Source organism: Polyodon spathula, chromosome 22, assembly GCF_017654505.1.
Source record: "Polyodon spathula isolate WHYD16114869_AA chromosome 22, ASM1765450v1, whole genome shotgun sequence".
NCBI classification, from domain to species: domain Eukaryota; kingdom Metazoa; phylum Chordata; class Actinopteri; order Acipenseriformes; family Polyodontidae; genus Polyodon; species Polyodon spathula.
The window spans coordinates 4832540-4855427 of record NC_054555.1 but is presented as its reverse complement, the minus strand read 5'-3'; the positions used below and the strand labels follow the sequence as shown (position 1 = coordinate 4855427).

At 36.4% G+C, this 22888-nt stretch overlaps 3 protein-coding genes across 3 annotated transcripts; all 3 read left to right on the top strand.

Moving 5' to 3' along the window:
• The first annotated feature begins 1643 nt into the window (after positions 1 to 1643).
• On the top strand, positions 1644 to 5017 carry LOC121296812 (glucosamine-6-phosphate isomerase 1). Its single transcript, XM_041222634.1, has 7 exons — positions 1644 to 1821; positions 2318 to 2454; positions 2697 to 2798; positions 3056 to 3238; positions 3363 to 3547; positions 4058 to 4232; positions 4803 to 5017. Exons 2-7 carry the CDS (start codon positions 2331 to 2333, stop codon positions 4901 to 4903), a joined length of 870 nt encoding a protein of 289 aa, XP_041078568.1. The 5' UTR covers positions 1644 to 1821; positions 2318 to 2330; the 3' UTR covers positions 4904 to 5017.
• Positions 5018 to 5774: 757 nt separating this feature from the next.
• On the top strand, positions 5775 to 12011 carry endou2 (endonuclease, polyU-specific 2). Its single transcript, XM_041223911.1, has 9 exons — positions 5775 to 5816; positions 6160 to 6279; positions 7047 to 7201; positions 7527 to 7659; positions 8141 to 8246; positions 8534 to 8655; positions 9563 to 9675; positions 10428 to 10581; positions 11683 to 12011. The coding sequence occupies exons 4-9, from the start codon at positions 7558 to 7560 to the stop codon at positions 11926 to 11928; spliced, it is 843 nt and encodes a 280-aa protein (XP_041079845.1). The 5' UTR covers positions 5775 to 5816; positions 6160 to 6279; positions 7047 to 7201; positions 7527 to 7557; the 3' UTR covers positions 11929 to 12011.
• A 669-nt stretch (positions 12012 to 12680) lies between these two features.
• On the top strand, positions 12681 to 21187 carry LOC121297135 (NEDD4 family-interacting protein 1). The gene is made up of 8 exons (XM_041223203.1): positions 12681 to 12885; positions 15239 to 15326; positions 15763 to 15893; positions 17644 to 17731; positions 17833 to 17957; positions 18071 to 18137; positions 18534 to 18639; positions 19294 to 21187. The coding sequence occupies exons 1-7, from the start codon at positions 12856 to 12858 to the stop codon at positions 18635 to 18637; spliced, it is 633 nt and encodes a 210-aa protein (XP_041079137.1). The 5' UTR covers positions 12681 to 12855; the 3' UTR covers positions 18638 to 18639; positions 19294 to 21187.
• Positions 21188 to 22888: the final 1701 nt, after the last annotated feature.

The following is a 22888-nucleotide window of genomic DNA, read 5'->3' as shown; positions in this document are numbered from 1 at the left end:
TATATATTTGTAACTTCTTCGAAAATGAAAAACATTTCAAATGAGATGGTCACCATAAGTCCTGTTTTTTTTTTGTATTGCAGTCTGGTGATGTGCACTGGAACACAATGCGTATTTAAAATAAATGTTTATTTCCTGGATGAAAATCAATAGTCACAGCTGTTGGGTACTTTCAGCATGACTGCAGTCAAAAGAGTAAAAAATCTGGGTGTTTTCTGTGCATTTTTGAAGTTAGAAATCACTTGTTACCTGATTGAGATACAGTAGTCTGACCCTGTAAACATAGTTTTTTTGTAATTTTAGAATGGCAGAATATACATGGTCAGCATATATTAATTCTATATTAAAAATAACTAAATGGCAATACTGATTGGTACACACTCTCAGGTTCTTCTCAAGGAGATTTATAATAAATCCTTTCTTTAAATATACATTTTAAATAGTGACTGACAGTTCAGTAACCTAACTGCCTTGTGTGTGGTTGTGCTAGCATTACCTCTGTTTAACACATGTAAATAATGCATTTCTTTAAGACACACAAGAAATGTTCATTATTGCTGCTTATCACTTTGCTCCTTCACATGTTTTAGAGTAGTTTTTTTCTAACATGTATAGCAATGGGCTAGCAGACAGCCTTTGTCCTTATTTGAATATATATATATATATATATATATATATATATATTATATATATATATATATATACACCATATATATAATATATTAAACTAAAATAAATGGTTTATTTCAAGACTAGCACCTTCTTGTAGACAAAAGAACTTGACTCAGTAAAGGAATAATTATTATGCACTCCGTTTTTAGCAGTATCTTGAGAAGGAACTCGACCAGTTCCTATGTAATTATAAAACGGTTCCTTCTTCCTAAGACCATTAGAATCTGGAATCTACAATCATAGTGACCTACTAATGTATCATTGCCTGTTATTGGTGGGAAAATAAAGGGTACATCATCAAAACTGCTTACTCAAACGTCATGAATATTTGAATAGGCGTTAAACACAGGAGGTTAGAAGTCACACTACATCACAGGGATTTTTTTTCACAATCCAGCCATTCGATTGGAGGAACCTTAAAACTACACCATGGGGAAAGGTCTAATTAAATAAGTATCTTATGATGAAAGGCCTACCTCGATCCACAAAAAATATAGTCAAAAGTTTGGTATTAAGCTTCCAGGATCCAGCCTAGATGGTCATATTTTAACAAACACACACGAAACTACTGGAAAATCATTAATAAAGTAATGTTTTTCTGACTGCATATAGAGTAAAACGTGGATGACGTTACGTTTTTTTTGGTCATTCTAAAAAATAAAATAAAAATTCGAATACCGATGGAGGTCAAAGGCGAAAAAAACACGATGCTCAATACTCTATGCAATAGCTCTATATAATTTTGTAAAAGTGTAATACATTTAATGTGGTAACGCTGCTGTAGGTTGCAGGCAACACAATAAACAAGAAGTACATTAACGCTGTGATTACAATATATTCAGAGAACATTAAAAAAAAATAAACGTAAAGTATGGCATACGTAACTTGTGGCTCAAACTTCATTGTAAAAACAAACATGTATTCCGTATTTTGCACGTGATCATAAATGGCCTTGGAACAAGTCTTTAACACTTCCTGGCTATGGCAGACTCTGGAACTTCTTGCTGAATCAGCCCGTTTGGCCGCTGATGTGACGATCGCAAGTCATATGACTACCTGCATGAACTTTGCTGCTGAGAAGTTGTTCTGGTTGTTGGGAGATTTCAGAAGGAATCAAAGAAGCGAATGAAAAGGCCCTCTTCACTGCTGGTAAGATTGATTTGCATATTGTATAATGCTTATATATATATATATATATATATATATATATATATATATATATATATATATATATATATATATATATATATATATATATATAACGTTATCGAGAACCCATGCCAATTTGATGGTATTCGTGGAGGGTTTTTTTTGGAGGGTTTTTATTAAGTATATATATATATATATATATATATATATATATATATATATATATATATATATATATGTTAGCTAAAAAGGGGACAAAGCAACTCAAATAAATAGAAGTGCGTTACTGGGGATGTTGCACTTAAATTTGAAGTGAAGTTTTATATATTTGCTCGTGGCTGTGTAGTTACTGGTAGCTGTAAACTGTTTATGGTTTCCAGTAGGTAGGACTAAAGGTCGGCTTTTTAGGTGGGGCTGCGCTAATAAAGTTTAAAGTCTTTGTTTTGCCTTTACTGTAGCTAATACATACCGTTTATTTTTAATGTTTTCTTTTTAGATTTTTTGTTACAATGAAGCTTATCATTCTTGATGACTACAAGCAGGCAAGTGAATGGGCTGCCAAATACATCAGAAATAGAATCCTTCAGTTCAACCCGGGCCCAGACAGGTACTTCACCTTGGGACTCCCCACAGGTAGGTTTTGTGAGGTAAACCAGCCTCTTTTTTAAAGGACATAGCTGCTAATGTCATTCTGTGATTTTTTTTTTTTTTACCCTGCCTTTTTGTAGCTCACAGTCTCCATATGGAAGATGTGCACTTTGTGGTAGAAGTATATTCATGAATGTGAATTTTCTATGTACCTCTTTAAATTGCCTGCAGGAATCTGCTTGTGTTTTTTTATGGTTAAAATTGCTTGCTCCTTTTGTCTTGCTCAGGTAGTACCCCTCTGGGCTGCTATAAGATGCTGATAGAGCACTTCAAGAAGGGAGAACTCTCTTTCAAATATGTTAAGACCTTTAACATGGATGAATATGTGGGTGAGTCTGCTTTAATTTAATCCTAGGAAACCCCGGAGAATGTCTTTATTTTGAAGTGTGAAAGTTCCTGTATGCTACAGTATATTTACTCTCAAATCCCACAATGTTATTTTTATATCATATTTGTTATTATGGGAAAAAACAGTGTGACTCTGTTTTTCATTTACAAAGGAATTCGAGCCAGACAACGCAGTAGTTGAAGTGGAAGTAGTGCCACCTAAAATAATAACTTTATCTGTTTATTTTTAAATTCACAGGGCTTCCAAGAGATCACCCTGAGAGCTACCATTCCTTCATGTGGAACAATTTCTTCAAGCACGTTGACATCCAGGCTGAGAACACCCACATCCTGGATGGGAATGCACCTGACCTGCAGGCAGAGTGTGAGGCCTATGAGGAGCAGATCAGAGCTGCCGGAGGGATAGATCTCTTTATGGGAGGTATCCTTGCTCCATACTCAACGCATGCTTTTCTCATTTTAAATAGGCGACAGCTGTAACCTCTGAAATACTGTATTTCAGCTTGAATGCCAGGCTAGTGGTTAAAAAGCGTCGTCTTGTTTAGGGATTGGACCCGATGGACACATTGCCTTCAATGAGCCTGGCTCCAGCCTGGTGTCCCGGACACGGGTCAAAACATTGGCCCTCGATACCATCCTAGCCAATGCTAGGTTCTTTGAAGGGGACCTCACCAAAGTTCCCACCATGGCACTGACGGTTGGGGTTGGTACAGTCATGGATGCCAGGGAGGTAGGCGGACACGCCAAACAGGAGCAAGTGTGTTCTAGAGCGCGGGCCATGAGATGGGATCAGGTGGCGCCGTAGCATATGCAAAAATGTTGTGTCCTAAATTAACCTAACAAAGCAATCTCCCCGCAGATAGAGAGAGTAATTAATTTGGACGAACTAGAAATGACACTGAAAGCAGAAGTACTTCTACTTGTTGTAATGTTCAAATCCACCACTGTTCAGATCAAGTGAATAGACCCCGAAGCTGGTACAAAGTTGTTTTCCATGTTTTCTAAGTACCGTAAAAGATATTGTCCAGTTAAAAATAACTGTTTCACTGCCATGTTGGTTTAACCACTGGTCAAATCAATGATACAGTTCTTTTTTTCACATATCCATTTTACTTAATATTTACAAACTGTTCCATCATAGGTGCCTTTACCCTTAGTACGTGCAAAATCAACATAAACTGATTTGGATAACCCGCACAGATTGAAAGTGCTTCTAAACTGCTGTGTCTTCCCATTGCAGGTGATGATCCTCATCACTGGGGCGCATAAATCACTCGCACTTTACAAGGCGATTGAGGAAGGTGTTAACCACATGTGGACCGTGTCTGCCTTCCAGCAGCATCCTCAGACAGTGTTTGTGTGTGACGAGGATGCCACACTTGAGCTGAAAGTTAAAACAGTCAAGTATTTCAAAGGTAAGTAAGAGGACTCCTCCTACCACCCTATTCAGAATTCTGCAGTATTATCTCCCCCACCTCATTGGAACATGTCAAACACAATTTTCAAATGTAACTATTGAAACTTCAAAAGTTACCATAGAAATAACACTTGAGGTTGGCACGTGGCTATCTAAAATGTGAGATGCTTTTAGAAGTGACCACTAGGGGTGAACAACTGCAATTTTCACCCCCTCTGCAGCTGCGGAAACTGAGAAAATGTAAAATCTCTGTACAAAATCACAGTTTCAGAGGGGACTGAAATTAGAGCTGCACACCCATAGTGGTAATTTTCCACCTCACTTTCAGTTTTTTTCTTTTTAGAAGTGTCTTCAGAAACAGGAGGAGGAGACAAGCCTGTAGGCCTAGTAAATAATGGTCTAAAACAATGGCAATAGAGACAGATAGAGAACACACATAACATGATACTAAACATGTAAGAAATAAAATAAGATGATGGAGACAGTATCGCTTCAGTTTTATCTGATATCTGTTACCATTATCACAGTGGTCGATTATTCAGATTTAAGTCCTTTCTGTTGTTTTCAGGTATGATGCAGGTTCACAACAAACTTGTTGAGCCTTTGTACAGCACTGAAGGGAAGAGTACAGACGTCAAGCCGTCGCCAGGGAAACCCTACAGCGACTGAAGCCCTTGGAAGAGCTCAGTTGATTAAACACACGGTGTACAATTATATATACACACTGCTGTGCAAAAGTCTAGACATGTTGCATTTTTCTACTCTGATGCATTATGTTCATCAACAATTTACTCAAAGCCTCCACTAGTGTTTTCTACGATTATAACAACCTTGCATAAACAATGAAAAACATTGAGTGAAGTAGCTTGCGTCACTTGATTTTCAAGTTGTGGTATCTGAAGCATAATCGACAAGTACAGAGAAACATCATCTGTGATTGACAAACCCAGGACTGGAACACCCAAAAAGCTGTCTAACAAGGATGAGCAATACTTGAAGATAATATCCTTAAGGAATAGAAAGAAGACAAGTGTCATCAAATCAACAGTACAACACCTTGAAAATCAAATGGCGCGAGCTATTTCACTCAGTGTTTTTCCTTCTTTGTGCAAGTCAAGGTTGTTGAAATAGTAGAAAACACTAGTAGAGAATTTGAGTAAATTGTTGATGCTCATAATACATCAGAGTACAAAAATGCAACATGTCTAAGGCTTTTGTACAGCGGTGTGTGTGTGTGTGTGTATGAGAAGAGATGGCTTTTGAGGATTTCACTTTAAATAGGTTTTTTAGATATGAAAAGTATCTAAAAACTACCAGTGTTCCCAGCTTCCCAATTGCATTAATGTTTGGTGGGGGGAAAAAAAAAGAAAAAGTTTTGTATTTCTCTGACCATTGTAATTAGATACTAATATTTTTTGAGCATTTAATAAAATTAATTTTTTTCTAACGCATTGTGGTGGTGATTTATCCTTTACATTCAAATCCATCCATTCATTCTTTCCCAAAACCTAGATTTGTATCATCTAGGTTTTGGTTCTAGGTTCAAGAGACTGGACAATGAGCTGCATTCTCTGCTTTGGAGGTAAAAACGCTATAGTGGTGGTGTTAATGAAACTGTGTGCTCCTTTCAGATTAGGAGGGGTATTTACCTTATACAAACCAAAAAAAAAAGCCAAGACTTAGTAGAGTAATGATGCACAAAGTTTGGAACGTGGACATAAATAATGTTTAATGAGCACTGACGATATTAGGGGTGGGTTAGTGTGTGTGTAGAGACTGAAAAGAACAATACTGTACTAAAGAAAACAGACAGTTCAATTGTTGTAAGAGATTTAAAAGCAATACATGCAGTTTAATCCCTTTGGTTAGAGTTGCTGACTCTGGACAACCCTTTAAAATGGTCCCTTTCCTGCCTCGTGCTTTAGGAACACCACTTTGTCTTTCTCCTGTACATTCGCAAAAGTACACCGTTTCACAGGAAGGTTTCACTGTTCAGTCTTGCTGACAACGCAGCCAGATATACAGGCTTGCTGCAGCTGGAAAAGGTGAGTGTGTGCCTGTGCATTTGTCGGTTTAATTCTTCTAAAACTAAAAAACAGCAGACAATAAAATAACGGATCAATGCTGCTAAAGCTGTGCTTATTATTCAGTGATGTGTTCTACCAAATAATGTTTAATAACCAACACTGTTGCCTAATCATGTGATCGTTGGTATAAACTTGTGGTTTCTGCTGTATAAGTGCCTAGTTGACTAAAAGTGGCAAGCAAATCACAGTGACAAAGTGGACTGGAATTTTTTCATGACACATGCTTGACACATTATAAAGTGCGTACACTAAGTGATGCAATTTTAAGTGTGTGTGCAAGCCTGTTCAATATATATATATATATATATATATATATATATATATATATATGTGTGTGTGTGTGTGTGTGTTTTTTTACCACGGTAGGTGTCCTAAAACTTCTCTTTAGAATAATATTTTTGAGAAAGGGCATTCAGTTTTCAATTCGTAGGCTTTAAGTTGTAATATATTTATAAACACTGTGTCTGAAAACAGCTAAAACTGAAATTGGAGGTGTCCAGCTTTCATTCTGACAAAGTGCACTAAAAGCTACTCTATACAACAATGTAGTAACACCCAGGAGTTCATGGGGCACTCACAAATGGGCCATATTCAAAGCCTTGTACTCCAGACTAAAACTGTTCAAACTACAAAGCTAGAAATAAACCCAACAGGTATTCATTTAAGACAGTTTAAGTTGTTTAGTTCTTTTTTTGTAAATTAAAAGTTTTTTTTTTTTTTTAAAGGGTCATTTAAACTTTGGGGTAAAAAGGCTTTGTCATATTCCCAGTTGGAAAGAGAAAAAAGAAAAAAAAAACACCTGTTAGTTAGTGCTACAAAACTGTCAATGAAAAACTATTAGAGCCTTGACATTAAGTGACAGTTGTTTCTTGCAAGCTTGGTAAGTTCAATGGGGTTTTTTCTCTGTTCAGAATGAAACTTGTATTAGGCTTGTGTATAAGTGACATAATTTAGATATTTTATGTAATATCTTGTAATCAAAAAAAAAAAAAAAAAAACACAAAATGTGTATATGGAGAATTGCAAAGCACTATGTAATTTGATATGTTAACTTAACAGTGTTGAGCAAAGTTAGTTCATTCTATAGGGTGATTTAAAATGTTTGGCCGTAACTGTAAACATAAACAAATACATTTTGTAACAGATAGCATGTTATGGTGCAGTTTTACATGCAAATGAAATTGAAACCCACCTTTATGGTGTAGATACCCTGCAGCACCAGGCATAAGGCCCATCATGACTGAAAAGGATCTGTATTTATCAGTGATGGCACAGCAGCTGTGGGACAATGACATGAGCCGCCTGCAGCCTGGCCTGGACTACAAGATCTCACTGCAGGTGGGCCTGGAAGCTTGGGAATGTCAAGTAGTCATTTTTCATTATCCCCAGAAAACCTTTAACCCCAGTTTTATTTACCTAAGCACATACACATATATTTATATGTACTCTGTAAGGCTGTGTGGCACATTGTTGTGATGTACAAGTCTTTCACATTTAAAGGCCTAAGTTTGAAGCTGGCACAGTTTCTAAGCACAACATAAGAATAGCACCCAGGTTTCAGGGTTACTTACACTAATGATTAGGAAAGTAGACCAAAATGCATATCAGATCCAACTGGGCAGTCAAGCTAATTAATAATTACTGTTTTATTATTAGAATTTGTATTTGTTGTACAGTGTTTAAGGAATCGGTTCATTTTGCTGTCTGGATAGTTGGTCATGATTTGATGATATTTCGTGTATCCAAAACAAACTGGATGTTCTCCATCTCCCAGCTGAGATTTGTGTTTGCCTGTCAAACCCCATCTTGTTTGTTCTAGGGTAAGGCAGGATTGACGCAGTCCTGCAATGATGGAAACAATGGAGCTGCATTGCCATTGTTCACATTTGTTAATGAGAACATTTTTAAAAAGGAAACATTCTCTGGTAAGATATAAGAAAATGCACTCTGTCTGAACACAGTAAATATATCTGCTTTGGGAAAACCTCTATGTGGCTATTGCCTTGTGTTAGGGCTTCTTGTGGAATATAGTCAAAGAAAACAAAAAGATGTGCAATATTGTATAACTTACACTGGAACCTAAATTACCACCTGCTTTGTTCAGTGCAGACTGGTCTCTGACTGGATTCAGACAGCCTCTTTCCTCTCCACAATTCCATTTGATTGATGGCTGCCCAGTGGCTAACACTTTTAATTGCACCTCACGCTGCAGCCTTCATCTCCCTTCTCGATAACTATGAGAGTAATGCTGGGGAACCTGAGGTCGTGACCCTGGAAGAGGAAGCTGAAAACCACAGGTTCCTGGAATCGATCATAAACACCCCACCAATGAAGGTAGCTACTCATTGTCAATAATCAATGAAAGTAGCCGCTCATTGTCAATAATTAATGAAGGTAGCCACTCATCGTCAACAATGAGTTACATGCATTGGCTTTGAACACAGAAACAACATACCATATTAAATGAACACTGCACTACTATTTCTTAATTTCCGACTGGCATCTGATGTCAAAACAAGGCAGGATCATTACCAGACTATAGGGTCTATTTAGTGGATCTAAACAGTGGCAGACCGAGGTGCCAATTCTGTTCTGTAAACCAACATCTCTAACCGTATGTTTCCAGGTGATTTTCTTGAATGTATTTTGGTTATACACCAAAGGAGAGCATTATTTAAACGGTTTAAAAGGTGTTGTTTTTTTGAGCAATACAATAGAGCCCACCTTTTTAAAAGGAACTGTGTTAGTTAATGGTTGCTCCCTTGCTACTTGTAGGCAATTGAAATTCTTAATCTGCGTTTAATTAACTTTTCAAATAAGTAAAAATTGCAATACCTATGTTAAATTCTGTAGTCAGCTCAACATTTAAATCACTTACATTTCAATGTGTGACCCCAGCACTCCTGACTGCTCTGAATGCAGTAAGTGCAGTCTGTTTGATCTATGACGTTTGAGACGAATGTGCTGCATTCCATCATCTCTAAGCAGTAAAAACCTAAGCACTGTATTCAGGAAGACATGACTTCTGAAGCAGGGACCTGGTTTAGTGCTGATTTTCAGTCACCAATTGAGTTTGAATGTGTTTGGATATAGTTATACAGCCCCCCCACCCCTTGTTGTTTCAAGACTGAAACTGAAAAATTATCATTGTTTTTTTTTTCCCATTTGACCTGGCTCCGTTTAAAAGTAGTTGAATGTGAACTTCCATTCATAGTCCTTCTTGTTGATGTGTTTCCTGCAGATTGCTCACAGGTACCTAGTGGAGAAGCAGCTCTCACCGGAGAACACAGGGGAGTTCAAACAACAGCTCTATCGCATCTGGTTTGAGCTGTACGCCAGGAGAGGGTCCAGCAGGTAGACCACTGCGGCATATCATTTTCATCACCACCCTTCAGTCACATTGAAAAACATAGTTTATACTGACACAGATATGCAGAAGATATGCACCTATATTCTGTCTCCTAGCAACTCACAATCGTACACAGCCTCAGTCATTCTGTCATGCATTCTAAGGTACAAATGTAAAACTGTGGACCTTATTTTCATTTAAAATGGATTTGTTGTGATTTCTGCCGTGGAAAGCAGAGTGAAATGTATTGTTTGTGTGGGGGTTTGGTGTGGGTCTGGGAATGATTGTTCTGTAATTGATGTTTTTGTTTTGGCTGGTTTTCAGAGAGAGCATGCAAGGGCTTGTGTGGGCGTAGAAAGGTTTCCATCAGCAGCAAATTCTTTAAATTGTTTGCCTCTTTTTTAGCTTTCATAGTTTAGGCCTACAGTTAGTCAGTACCACAAACCAGTGGTGTAGTTGAGCTGGAATGCACCGAACGGCAGCAGAGGTGAAAGATGGAGAAAGATACTTTGTGCAAATGCTTGTAGAAATTAGATAAATGCATTTCCTTTTATATGTGTTTTCAGAAGTTCAATATAGAAATCAAATGTGAATTTGTATAATAATTCTTGTTTAAGAAAATCTATATTTTAATGGTGTTCAGGTACCATCAGATTTAAGACTACCGCACTGCCACAAACATACATATTTTCACAAAATGTTGCATATCATACTTCAGATATTACTGTTTTTAGTGATTCTTTCTCTTGTGTTGTAGACCGGACTCTTCAGGCTTTGAACACGTGTTTGTTGGGGAGACCAGAGGAGGCCGAACAGTCATTGGTTTCCATAACTGGATCCAGTTATACCTGCAAGAGAAGCTTGGGCATATTGACTACAAGGGGTACAGTGTGAATGCTAACTCCCCAGAAGTAAGCAGGAATGGATTCCAAAGGGGATACATAGCTTCAAGTAACATTTTCCAGTTATCTTTTTATGATATTTTACAGTGGTTACAATAGCAAGGATATTTCCTGGGACTTGTTGTCCACCAAATGTTTCCTGAATGATTAAATAATGTGGTTTCTAGGTTTATTGAAGTACTTTGAGGGAGTGAAGCCTGGCATCCCCTTCTCTCAGTACCACCACATGCATTGTATCCGTAATTGTTGAAACTTTTCTAAATGTTTTTAATGTTAGATTTCAGGTTTATTCCCTCAAAAACTTTTAGCACTAGTTTACAAATCAAACAAAAACCTGTGATATAGATAATTAAAGCCAACACTGCACGTGGCCATTCCATGATGCTGTAAATGCTTGTTGATTATGACTTTATTATGGCATTATCAATGTTACACTAACTAGATCAAACAACGCCTAAGTCATTTCCATAAAACAGATATCAGGAATTTAACAGACTCCAGCTTATTTTGACTGTGTATATAATAATGTTTGTAGCTAAGAAAATAATTGGAAAGATCTTACCTATTGTACATTTCCATTCACGATATTAGTCTCAGATATGCAGTTTGGAAATAACATGTGATATCGCAGAAACATGTAGTTTCATTTTATAATACGATATCTGGTACTACACTGGGTAAAATAGTTCTCAGTGTGCACACCTTGCATTCCAAGAAACTTGCACTTCCTCAATCATTTCACCTCAGCCATGTCTGCAGCTCAGAGATGTGCCTTCATTTCATTGGTAGTCAGGAGCTTGAGATACTCAATTTGTATAATCTGGATTCAGGATCTGGTTTTGCATAATCAATGATGGCTCTATAAAGGGGATTTCTATGGTGAATCTGTACCGGCTTTTATAAGAGGCCTTTTAAAAGATGCAGATGGTAATACTATAGCAAACAGTAAGGTATGTTTAAAAAAAAAAAAACAATATGGTAAATCTACACAGCAGTAAGAATGGGAAAATCATGCTGATTAAACGTGTATGGGAGTGCTCATTATACACAGGGCGTACTTTACAATAGGTTTGATTGGCTGAATATCTTGTTCTCTTCTTCCTTTGGCAGCCTGATGACAAAAAACACATCCTGGCCCTTCAGTTCAGCTGGAAGAATGGGATCAAACCAAAAGGGAGCATTTTCATTGGTGTCAGTCCAGAGTTTGAGTTTGCCCTCTACACACTCTGTTTCCTGACCTCCCCCAATGAACGCGTGAAAGTGTCATTCAGCCTGTATGAGGTGGAGATTGTCTGCCATCATTACAACCAGAAACATATAGGCACCACCTACCCCATTCTCACAAAGTACCTATAACCCCTCACACTATCAATACTATCCAGAGCCCATGTCAAAACTACTGTTTTTGTCTTTTTATTCCCAAATAAAAACATAATATATTAAGCGTGTTTCAGACGGCTATGACTTTCTTTCAAAACATGCAGTTTGACAAAGTTTGTCGAACAAAAAAGCTGTTCAAATTGGCTGTTAATGGAAGCTGACATTAATACTTACAAACAAGGTTGCAATATGTGATTTCCTGTTGATTCCTGCTTAACCATTTCAACAGCTTGAATGAACAAAACAGCAGCTCAGGTGACTTTCTAATGAAACATTTCAGTAAGAGGAATGCAATCAGAATATACAGTGCCTACAAATCTCAATTTCAATGTGTGTGTGTTGTTTATATATATATATATATATATATATATATATATATATATATATATATATATATATATAAAATTTATTGCAAACACAACATCTACCATCTCTAGCCAGGTCTTTTGGGGAAACCCCTTAAATTAATAATTACATTTTGTTACAATGAACTGAACATATTGTGATTGGACTAACGGGTCATCCATATATTTTAAAAGACAGGGTAAACATACACTTGATACAGTATGGAATGGAAAGCTGACAGTTGAGTGAAAATGACAATTGACTGAAAATATAGCTTAGTAATTGGGTTTAAAAAAATCTTTGCTGTAAGAAATTTAACATTTTTGCTTGTAGTTGCTTATGGTTTGGGGTGGCGGTATTCGACCTTGTTTTGTATACAGGCTGACAGTGCCATTACAGCAATTGTAACACGAAGGGCTGTTGAAACCAAACGTCGAGAGCACAGTCGTAGCCTCTAAGACGCGCTTATTTCACTTTATACTACGTTTAAAAGAGCAAATATATATCGATTTTTTTCATTTCATAGCGAGAAGTAAAGGGTCTTTGCTGGGAAGCACAATGGCTGAACAAAATAGCGGATATCAGCAGGTGAGCGGAAGTGTGTTGAACTTGCGTGTTTAACTAGGCAGAGGGAGCCGGCGACTGGTTCGAGGGAGAACCGGCTGGGTAGAATGGAAACAACGGGGATAAGATATTGTTGACGGGCCTTCTTATTTTCCAACATTAGCTGAAGCCAAAAGCGTCTAAAGACCATGTTTTTTCAGTATGTACAGCTACATTTTATTAAATAGGTTTGACGTGTTTGGCTTTTTGTGTGTGTGTGTTTTAAAAATATATATGTTAAGATTGTTTTAACTGACAATTCTTATAAATTAATCCCGAGTTGATAACAGATAGAGGATGTGGTGTAGTATAAATGCCGACGTACACGAGGAGTTTGTATTTTGCCCTTTAAACAAACAAACAAACAAACAAACAAACAAAAAAACAAATAAAAAAAGAAAGAAAAAATAGAAAAATTATTATTATTATTATTATTATTATTATTATTATTATTTTGACAGAAGCTTGATTAAAAGGGACATACAATATTTGAGGCCTGTTGATTGTTAAATGACTGATATGTGATGAAAAACAGGAATCAGATGAACAGCGACGTATAAAAAGGAGTACGATTAGCTGTCAGATTGATCTAATTTGAGGGAAATCTAGTTTTATTTTTGCCTGGTTTCTGAAAAATATTAAAAAGAAATGCATTAAAATCAACTTCTGTGATGACCCATCTAAAGGAGTTGTCAGGCATAAATAATACGAAGCATATTTAGCAGTGTGGTTTCCAAAATCCAGTAAAATGGGAGGTTGATGGTGTAACAATAGGGATGGCATTTCTTTTTTCAAAAGCTTACAATTTTTTAGATTTATCTGAGAAAATGTATTGAGCTTCGGGGAAACAACTAAAGAGCATTTATTTAATCCAAGAAACGGGAGTTTTTTTTTTTTTTCCATGACTGTTGCAAACGGAGCTACTGTCCCCAGGCAACAGTGGTTCTGCCGACGCGTCAGCAAAACAGTCGCTAGTATAGTACAGTAAGGTAGGGAATACGTTTTACACCAACATATTATTATTATTATTATTATTATTATTATTATTATTATTACATTTTCTTTTTTGTCATAAAAAATATAAAAAAATGAACAGACGTGTTAAGATTTAAAGGGTAGGGTTTACAGTATTTGTTTCTACATGTTTAAATACTCAGGCAGTATTTTAGAAATACCGCTAGACATTTACAGTTAGCTTACTGAAATAAAAAAAGGTGTGGCACCACATGAGACATAATGTATTAAATTATTCCTATATAAAATTGGCCTACATGGTTTTGTTCCAGGCAGCACTAAAACAGCAATTTCACTGTTTAAAATATGACCAATTTTAGCACTTTGAGGCTGTGACTATTATGTGCTCAGGAAAACTCATTTCCCTGCATTAAATTACATACCAATACATGTGACCAGCCGCACAGATCACAAGCTCACACACTTACTTCTGTAATGGTTGAAAGCCATTGACTAACCTTTGTGAAATCTCTTGAATCTATTGTGTGCAGCAATAATCTAACTTAACATGTTTTGCGAAAAGAACATCATTCGGTTTATTGTCTGTTCAGTGTTGGGCAGTATTCAGTTGTCTTAGATAATGCTGAGTATTTTCCTGTGCCAATCACAATTTCAGTTTGGTCAGCAGTTTGTGTGTCATTGGAGACAACAGTTTCTGATTAGTACAGGTTTTGTCTTGAACATATCAGGTAAAGGTAATAAAATACTATTTAGGTTTTGCTACTTTTATTCAAAATGTCATCAAACATCCGATTGCTGTGGGGTGGAGTGAGAGGTACTGTAAAGCAATATTTGTAGTTTTCCCACACTTATACTACTGTCAGTTATGTTAATCACAGTATACTCTGTAATTTCATAAACTGCCTTTTAAAGACTCAAACATTTAAAAAAAAGATATACCCACCCCCCCCCCCCTCTTTAGTTGGTTACTGTATGTGGGTGTTTTTCGTGGCAGTAAAATGTTAGAATATCAAATTTTGTCTGACTTTATTTAAAAGCCTGCTGGACAGATTTGACCCTGTCAAGGATCCCAGCTGTTGCTACAGGCTCAGCATGGGCCTGAGGAGTCAAAGTAAAGTGAAACCTGTGGGTCACAGTGCAGTTCATAGAACACGATACGCTAACCCAACCATTGTCGCTTATAGAATCTTTGAAAGGGTAAGCTGTGATAGCATGTGTGTGTGTGTTTGAATTGTACCTTGCAGTATTTGCTGATTCCACTTTTAAAAAGGAATAGAAATATCCAAAAGATAATTGCAACTTGGGCAAAACACAAAATGTGCACAGATTGCATTTATTAACATTGACATTTATTGGCACCTAGCTGCAAAATGAGGAGGAACTAGGAGAAAGCACACAGGTTGTCCCAGATGCTCCTCCATCCTACAGCAGCCTTGCAGCAGACAACGCAGGTAAGGGAACAACAACAAAGCACCAAGGAAGCACAATAATACTACATACTGTCATTTAATTGTCATTGTGCCATTTGGTGCAGGAATTCTTTTCTTGTCTTTTCAGTTTTTAATTAAACCATGCTTGCTGGTTGCTCTTTCTGTGACTCAGGCCAAATGTTTTTCATGGTGACCTAAAGTAGAAGTCCACAAAAGACAAAGCTTTCTACTAAACATCAGGATGTTCTTTGTGTCTGCTTCCATAATGTTCAGGTTTTACACCACGAATGCAGTATATGGAATCTGAGCAACTAGTGTGCTTTTGTAAAAAATGTTTGAAATAAGTAAAACAGAAATGGCTGATGGTATTCACCAATCAAGCCTATGTGTTATCTTCATTCCAATGTGTTAATGTGTTAAGTTAATTCCAATTTGTAATTTTTTCCCCCTAATTCAGCTTACTTTGATTATAAAGATGAGTCTGGTTTTCCAAACCCCCCTTCGTATAACGTTGCCACAACGCTCCCATCTTACGATGAAGCTGAAAGAACTAAGGCAGAAGCAACTATTCCTCTTGTTTCTGGAAGGGTGAGTGTTCTTTTTAATTTATACATTTTAGAAACAGTTTCATATTTCAGATGTTCATGTATTTGTGCACTGTGAATGTAATGTATTTAATCGTAGTAGTTTAAAGCATTTAGAAAACTGTTCCAAAAGTTACAGAAGGTTGTTAATCTTTTTCATAGGTTTATGGTAGTAGATGAAAAAAGGAGAGGACAAAATACTACCTTGGGAGAAAAACAGGGAACATATGAAACGCGTCGGAATGCCTTTTAATTGAAGGGAAATTGTTTCAGCTTATTTTAACGTGCGGGATAAGATATGAAAGAGATTGTGAAGACCACATAAAATATTTCAGCCAAAATAGAACAGGTCTGACAATGTAGTCTGCTAAGTTCCAGATCTGAATAGGGCCATCCGGCTGAAACAGTCACGGATGACCTACAGTTTCTGTAGACATTATTATCCAAAATACATGGTTATAAATACTTCCTCTACAATGCCAAGTACCCTTTTGTAAGCAACTGAAAAAATGCATTTCCATCTCTGACCATTGCCCTTCACTTTATCATTCTTGGCACATGGAGATTTCCCTGCATAAAATTAGGTTAAAAAAAAAAAAAGAAAAAAAAAAGATAAGATAATCTTTATTTCTGGGTACAATCCTAAGTGACACCCGAAGCCAGTGATGCTGGTGCTGCTTGGTGTGTGGTTTAAAGAAAATTATGTTGTTTGTTACTTAAATCCACATTCCAGGATTTCTTTTGCATTTAGTACACCTTTTAAATGATACAGTACCTCTCTGTTGCGAACAGTCTTTGTGCAAGAGAAAGGATTGAATTACATTCTTTCTCAATAGCAGTTATTTTAACCCTTGAGGAATAAAAACATTGAATTATAGTTATATGTTAAATGGCAAAAGGACTGAAGTCTGTCTTACTTGTTGTTTGATTTTTTCCATCCCCCTTGTATTGGTTTGTGTCTTTGCCATGTACTGCATACGTACAGCACAGGGAACGACTGGACACATTGGATGATGTGACTCAAAGTTCTCTGGAGGTACAGTAATAGACAAAGTGTGGGTGTGAAGCAGATACTGATTGAAATATTTGGGGGAATAATGATGTTGCTTTCTAAGCAAAAGTCCTTTTTGTTCCCCCTGCAGGCAAACAAACCTACAAACAGCCATGCAATTCCTTCTTCAACAGGTGTTTAGACAGGAAATACATGATTAATTAAGTAGCTTATGTTTGCTTAAGAAATAGAGGTATTTTAATTTTGAATGCCTTTAGGAATTATAACATATTTTACTATTGCTAATGTATGATTTATGTCCAATATGGATAAATGCTCACTCATGCACAAATTATGTGCATTAAAGAGAAATATCAAAATTCTAATACAATTATAAAAAAAAAATTACAAACGAAAAACACTAGTTGGAACAGCATGTGGAAGATCTCTTTTTAAAAAAAAAAAAAAAAAAAAAAAAAAAAAAAGTTTTATATGGCTTGACTCTTACTGACCTCTGTTCAAATCTTCCCCTGATTCTGGGAGACTTTTAGCAAAGTTGCATTCACTGTTGGAGAAGGGCAGCATTGCAGTTTATATTGTTTTTCATTAAACCTTGTTTTCAGTAGTCTTAAATGTGATGGTGAATTATGAATGTTTCCATTCTAGCAAGAATTTGAATCCAGTCTTCCTTGCTGGGTTATGATATAGTACTCCTGAGAGTTCACCATTTTTAAAGGTAATTACAGTTTTGCCTTTTCTCTAGGAGGAGGATTTTGTGGCCCGGGACGACTTTGATGATGCTGACCAGTTAAGGATAGGAAATGATGGCATTTTCATGCTGACTTTCTTCAGTAAGTCATGCTTGTTTTGGCTAGGTTTCAGTTCACGTTGAAAAGACTGCAATTTACTGTAAAAATGATGCCACCATGTTTATTATTTTTTAAATTTCCAGTGGCATTCCTCTTCAATTGGATTGGGTTCTTCTTGTCCTTCTGCCTGACCACCTCGGCTGCGGGTCGATACGGGGCTATCTCTGGGTTTGGTCTCTCGCTCATCAAGTGGATCCTTATTGTCCGGGTAAGCAACACTGCAGCCTATAGCATTAGAGACGAAAGCAATGTGTGTATATGTGAAAGAGGTGCTGTACATTGAACCTTGAAATTGACATCTAATCTGTTTTAACTTCGTAGTTTTCCACCTATTTTCCTGGATACTTTGATGGTCAGTACTGGCTGTGGTGGGTGTTCCTTGTACTGGGTAAGTGGCCTGTTTTATTTCCGACTGACACTGTTGTAGGTATTCTGGCATGATGTAAGCACAGCATGACTGGATACTGATGAACAAAAAGTTAATTGTCAAAAAATAAAACACAAAGAGGCTGATTTTCAAAGCCTTTTACCCCAAAAAGTAAATTAAGCTGTTCAAAAAGAGAGAAACTCCTGTTGGTTCCAAACAAAACAAAAAGCACAGCAGGCAGTTGAAGTAAGTTAGGTGACAGTGCAGATGTGAACAATGTTGGAAAGACTATTGCATCCACTTGGGATAAAGTTGTAGTGCAGGTCAGGTTAGCACATTTGAATTCTTCTGGAGTAGTTTACAGTAATAGTAGAGCAGTTGAATAAATCACGATGTGCTCATGTTTTGTTTTTGCAGGGTTCCTTTTGTTCCTCAGGGGCTTCATCAACTACGCCAAGGTTCGAAAAATGTCCGACTCTTTTTCCACTCTTCCCAGAACCAGAGTCCTCTTCATTTACTAAAGGTATATATTACAATAATAAAATACAAAAAAAAAGTGACTGATTGCAAGGCTCTGCTGAGGCGTTAACTCTTTCTCTGGGTGCGTAGGCTTGATATACTTTTCACAGGTCTGTTTATTCTTAACATTTCCATACAGGCCTGTCAACTTTGCACTGGAGCAAAAGCCTACAGTAATTGAGGTGGTATTTAGTAGATACAGCGCTTATTTTGTGTTTGCTTGTCATGTCTGGCCACTGCATTTTTACGTAATAGCAATTTTACCTGCTTCCATTTCCTAGAATTCATATACTTTGGTCTCATTGTACTGCTAGGAGACACGAGTGTGGATAAAATAACAATTCTGACAGCATGGTTTGACTTCATATCATGAAAGGAATTTATAACGTAATGCAGGTGATTTATTTTGTACATTATGTTCTGCATAGAAGGCAATGCCCCTGCACAGGGAACCAGACCCAATGAAAAGAACTTAGCAATAGCTATGTGGCCCACTGCTTGAAAAGTACATATTTTACAAATCTGGGTCACATGATCATAAAGGACTTGCACAGGTTTTGTACTTGAAGGTATCCTGCATTATTTACTGTAGGAGCCTCATCCATCTTCTGACAGTAGAATTACATTGAGTTATAGTTTCAGTGTCCTTCTTCCACAGTTGTGTTCTTAAAAAAAATGCCTTCCTGCACTTCTGGTTCTGGAAGAAAAATCTCCTTCACAAATCAGCTGCCCCCTGCAGGAAGGTAACCAGGCCTCGATCACTGAAGACTTAAGACAAAAATAAATCACTGTTTTAAATACTTCAATACTGTTTAAGAATGCGGCATTTCTTTCTATATGTTTCTAGATGTACAATTTTACTAGTGGATGCTGAAAATTCTGTAACCAATCATTAGTGGCTAATGTTTAAGTTTAAGTGCTATTGCAATGAAGTCTTTGATGTACGAATAATGCCTTATATATCTGTTTGTAGTTAAGTGGCATGCACTGTGTCCTTTTAGCCAGTAGAGGGCATTCTTGCTCTATCTTTTCTCTGTTGATTTGGAAACAACATTTAGTGTTAAGATGCTGGTCATAATTTACAGTAATGGGGGCTTTCAATAGTTCAGATGGTGGTTTTCAATATCTTGAAACATTTTAATGCAGTGTTTATTCGATAATGTTTTTAAATTAAATTTGCAATACCTAGAAAATTGTAAAAAAAAAAAAAAAAATAGGTATAGTGCTTTTAATCTTATTTCACACATGTATAACTTTAAATATATGTAGTTAATGGAAATGGCAGAAACACACCATACAGTTTATATGATTCCTTCTCTGAATGTAGCTGAGTTTGCAAAAAGAAAATAAGTCAATAAATAACTAAAAGAACCAAGGCAGTACTACTGGCTTTCAGTTTTCATTGTCATTTTAATGCTCTGGCTACTACCCTGCCAATTTCTTACTGTTTTGTTAAAAATACTTATTTAAACAGAAGTACGGATATGAAGTGGGAAGTAGTTGTTGGGTCCATTCATTTGAACTTAATTCTAAAGGCATCCTTCACACTTTACATGTACTCTTGGTTTATTTGTATGTCAAATCATCCTGTTTTTTTTTAATAACCTGCATGGTATAGTCACCTATTAGGTCTCTGATCAAAATAATTATTTTCCAGGGTGCAGTTGGACCCACCGGTCAAAAGTTTTGTCCAATTGAAAATTTAGGTGGACACAGCTTGCCTTTTTGACTAATTTTAAGGAAAAAAAAAAAAAAAGCAGGGTTATTTGAAATCATCAGACACTGAAATCATCACAGTATCTTGGAGAGCACGACCTAGATCTCAAGGTATGGCTAGGTGGCTTTTTAGACATTGGATTCAAATTTAGTCTACAATAATGATGTGGCCACATTAGTTTTAACCATGTCTTAAAAAGCATTTGAAATGCAGAGTTTATTTTTGTACAATTATATACACCCCTCAGGCTAGCCGTGACATTTACCTTGACCTCTCTTGTTTGATGATTTGACCATAAAGACCCTGTGGATTGGATATAATGAAATTCGGCAGATTATGCCAATTAAATACAAAGAATGATCTGCAATTGGAACAAAAATGCAGCTCGTCTTGGAGAAGACTACATAGACAACACTTCTTCCTTTACCATAATCTTTATGTGTGCATCAGCTGACCATATGAGTCTTTTTATTCATTCAATATGAGGCAGAAATCAATGCCAGGCAATATAAATATTTCCTCCCTTTTGCAAAACAGTTCTGTAAATCATAATGTGGTTTAAAAATGAGCTGACTTCAGAACTTTTGAGATGATCCCTGAGATTCATGTACAATTTGCTTTTAATTAATGTGATGTAATATTGTGTGTAAGCAGAACCGTTCTGCATTGTAAGAATGGACTGATTTATTATTTGTGTGCTTTCTGCCGAGTAGTACTGCACCTTGTTTTTTTATTTATTATTATTATTATTATTATTATTATTATTATTATTGTTAAAACAACATGTAAGACTGTAAATAGAGCAAAACATCTAATAAATGTCACTTATATAGCACTGGTGCTGGAGTTTGTTTTTTTAACATCTGTAGCCTGTACGTTAGTAATCCAAGGCCTTGGAACCCAGTGTTCCTGATCAGGACTGTGGTGTGGCCTTCAAACCACTTAAACATGGCAGTTTTGAGGTTGTGTAGCTTTAGCAGCCTTTTTTTCTCTGTAAAGTCTTGAAAACATATTTATTAGTCATTGTGCCCATGCTAAACTTGTTCCCCCTTGTTAATAAAACAACATGCATCATTCAATACTGTTCAGCCTAGGACTCTAGTTACATAACTATGTATGGCCGTGCATTTTTCATTAATGACATGCAACTCTAATCTTCATTTTACTTCTAGTGTCCTTTCTATGCTTTTTCAGCATGTGACACTTTGAACAATTGTCGCCTAGACGGGACTGTACTCAACTGCAGTTAAAAAGAATCAAACACAACAGTGGCAATAAATGTCAGACAGATTTATTTGCAAAGTTTGAACCACTAAAAAGCACAAACTATGCTACAAATGTATTTATCTTCAAGACTTTTAAGAAGTCGCACACTTTTTCTTAACTGGATACTTGCAAAACATTTTACAATTTTCCCACATCAGCTATCTTTTTGTCCTATATAAAATATTGAAAACGGTGTATTAGTAAAGAGCACTTAATATATAGTACATGTACAATTTACTGTCGAGAATGTGCTACTGGTGATTAATTAATATCAACGTCAGCTTTCCAAAAGCATTCACTTCTATTTCTGATAAATGTACAGAGGTGTTGTGTTGAGTTTAATTTACAACATAAGTACAACAAACAGAAAACGTATAAAAGCAAGTATTAGTAAAATAAACGTATTTTCTTGGCAGGGGTCGCAAACATACAACTGTCTGAGCTGATTGAACACATGAAGAAAATGGGATCTTAAAATAACAACTCAAAGGGTTGAGTCTTAAATGCTATAGGCAGGATCAGTTGCTGAAAGGACTACAACACTGGCATTATGTTTTAGCAACCTCTTGTCGAGCAATATTTTGCATCAACATCTCCCATTCGACAGCTAGTTTACCTAGTTATGTGTATTAACTACGTGTATTGTCTACATGTCTGTGGTTGACCTAAAGGACAAAGAAATTATTTTAAAAGACTAGGAGGCTGAAAGCAACCACAAGAACATTTTACTTCATATGTACAAACAACGGAATGTCAAATATTGGCACCCACGGAGCCAGGAATGCCCCCCTATGATTCAATGCCACTTTTACTGGGTGTGCAGACCACACACACAAAATATGATCGCAGTTTTGATTCACAATGCATTTTTTTTTTGCAGTTCTCTACCATTTGCAGTTTGTCATTTCTGGATTCATTAGAGAATTAAAGTTTTCTACTTTAATTATATTTTTCTATCATGTATCAAATATATTTTATTCAAGCGTCTTGTATCCACATACATTTTGTGTTTTGACAAAAAATTCTAGAAGACAGCTTCTGGTTTGAAGTTAATGGTGAGCTGAACTTTGGAGACACCACTTTTGTAGTAGAGTATCAGAATTTGGGGTTATATAGCGCTGTATGTCAAACTTCACTTTTTCCATGTGTGGTGGATGTAGGTCATGGTGATTTACTTTTTAATGATGCTGATTTTGTATTTACTACCTTTGTGGGGGAATAAATGTTACTGAATTTTATTACCGCAAAATGTACACAGTTGAATCAAAGC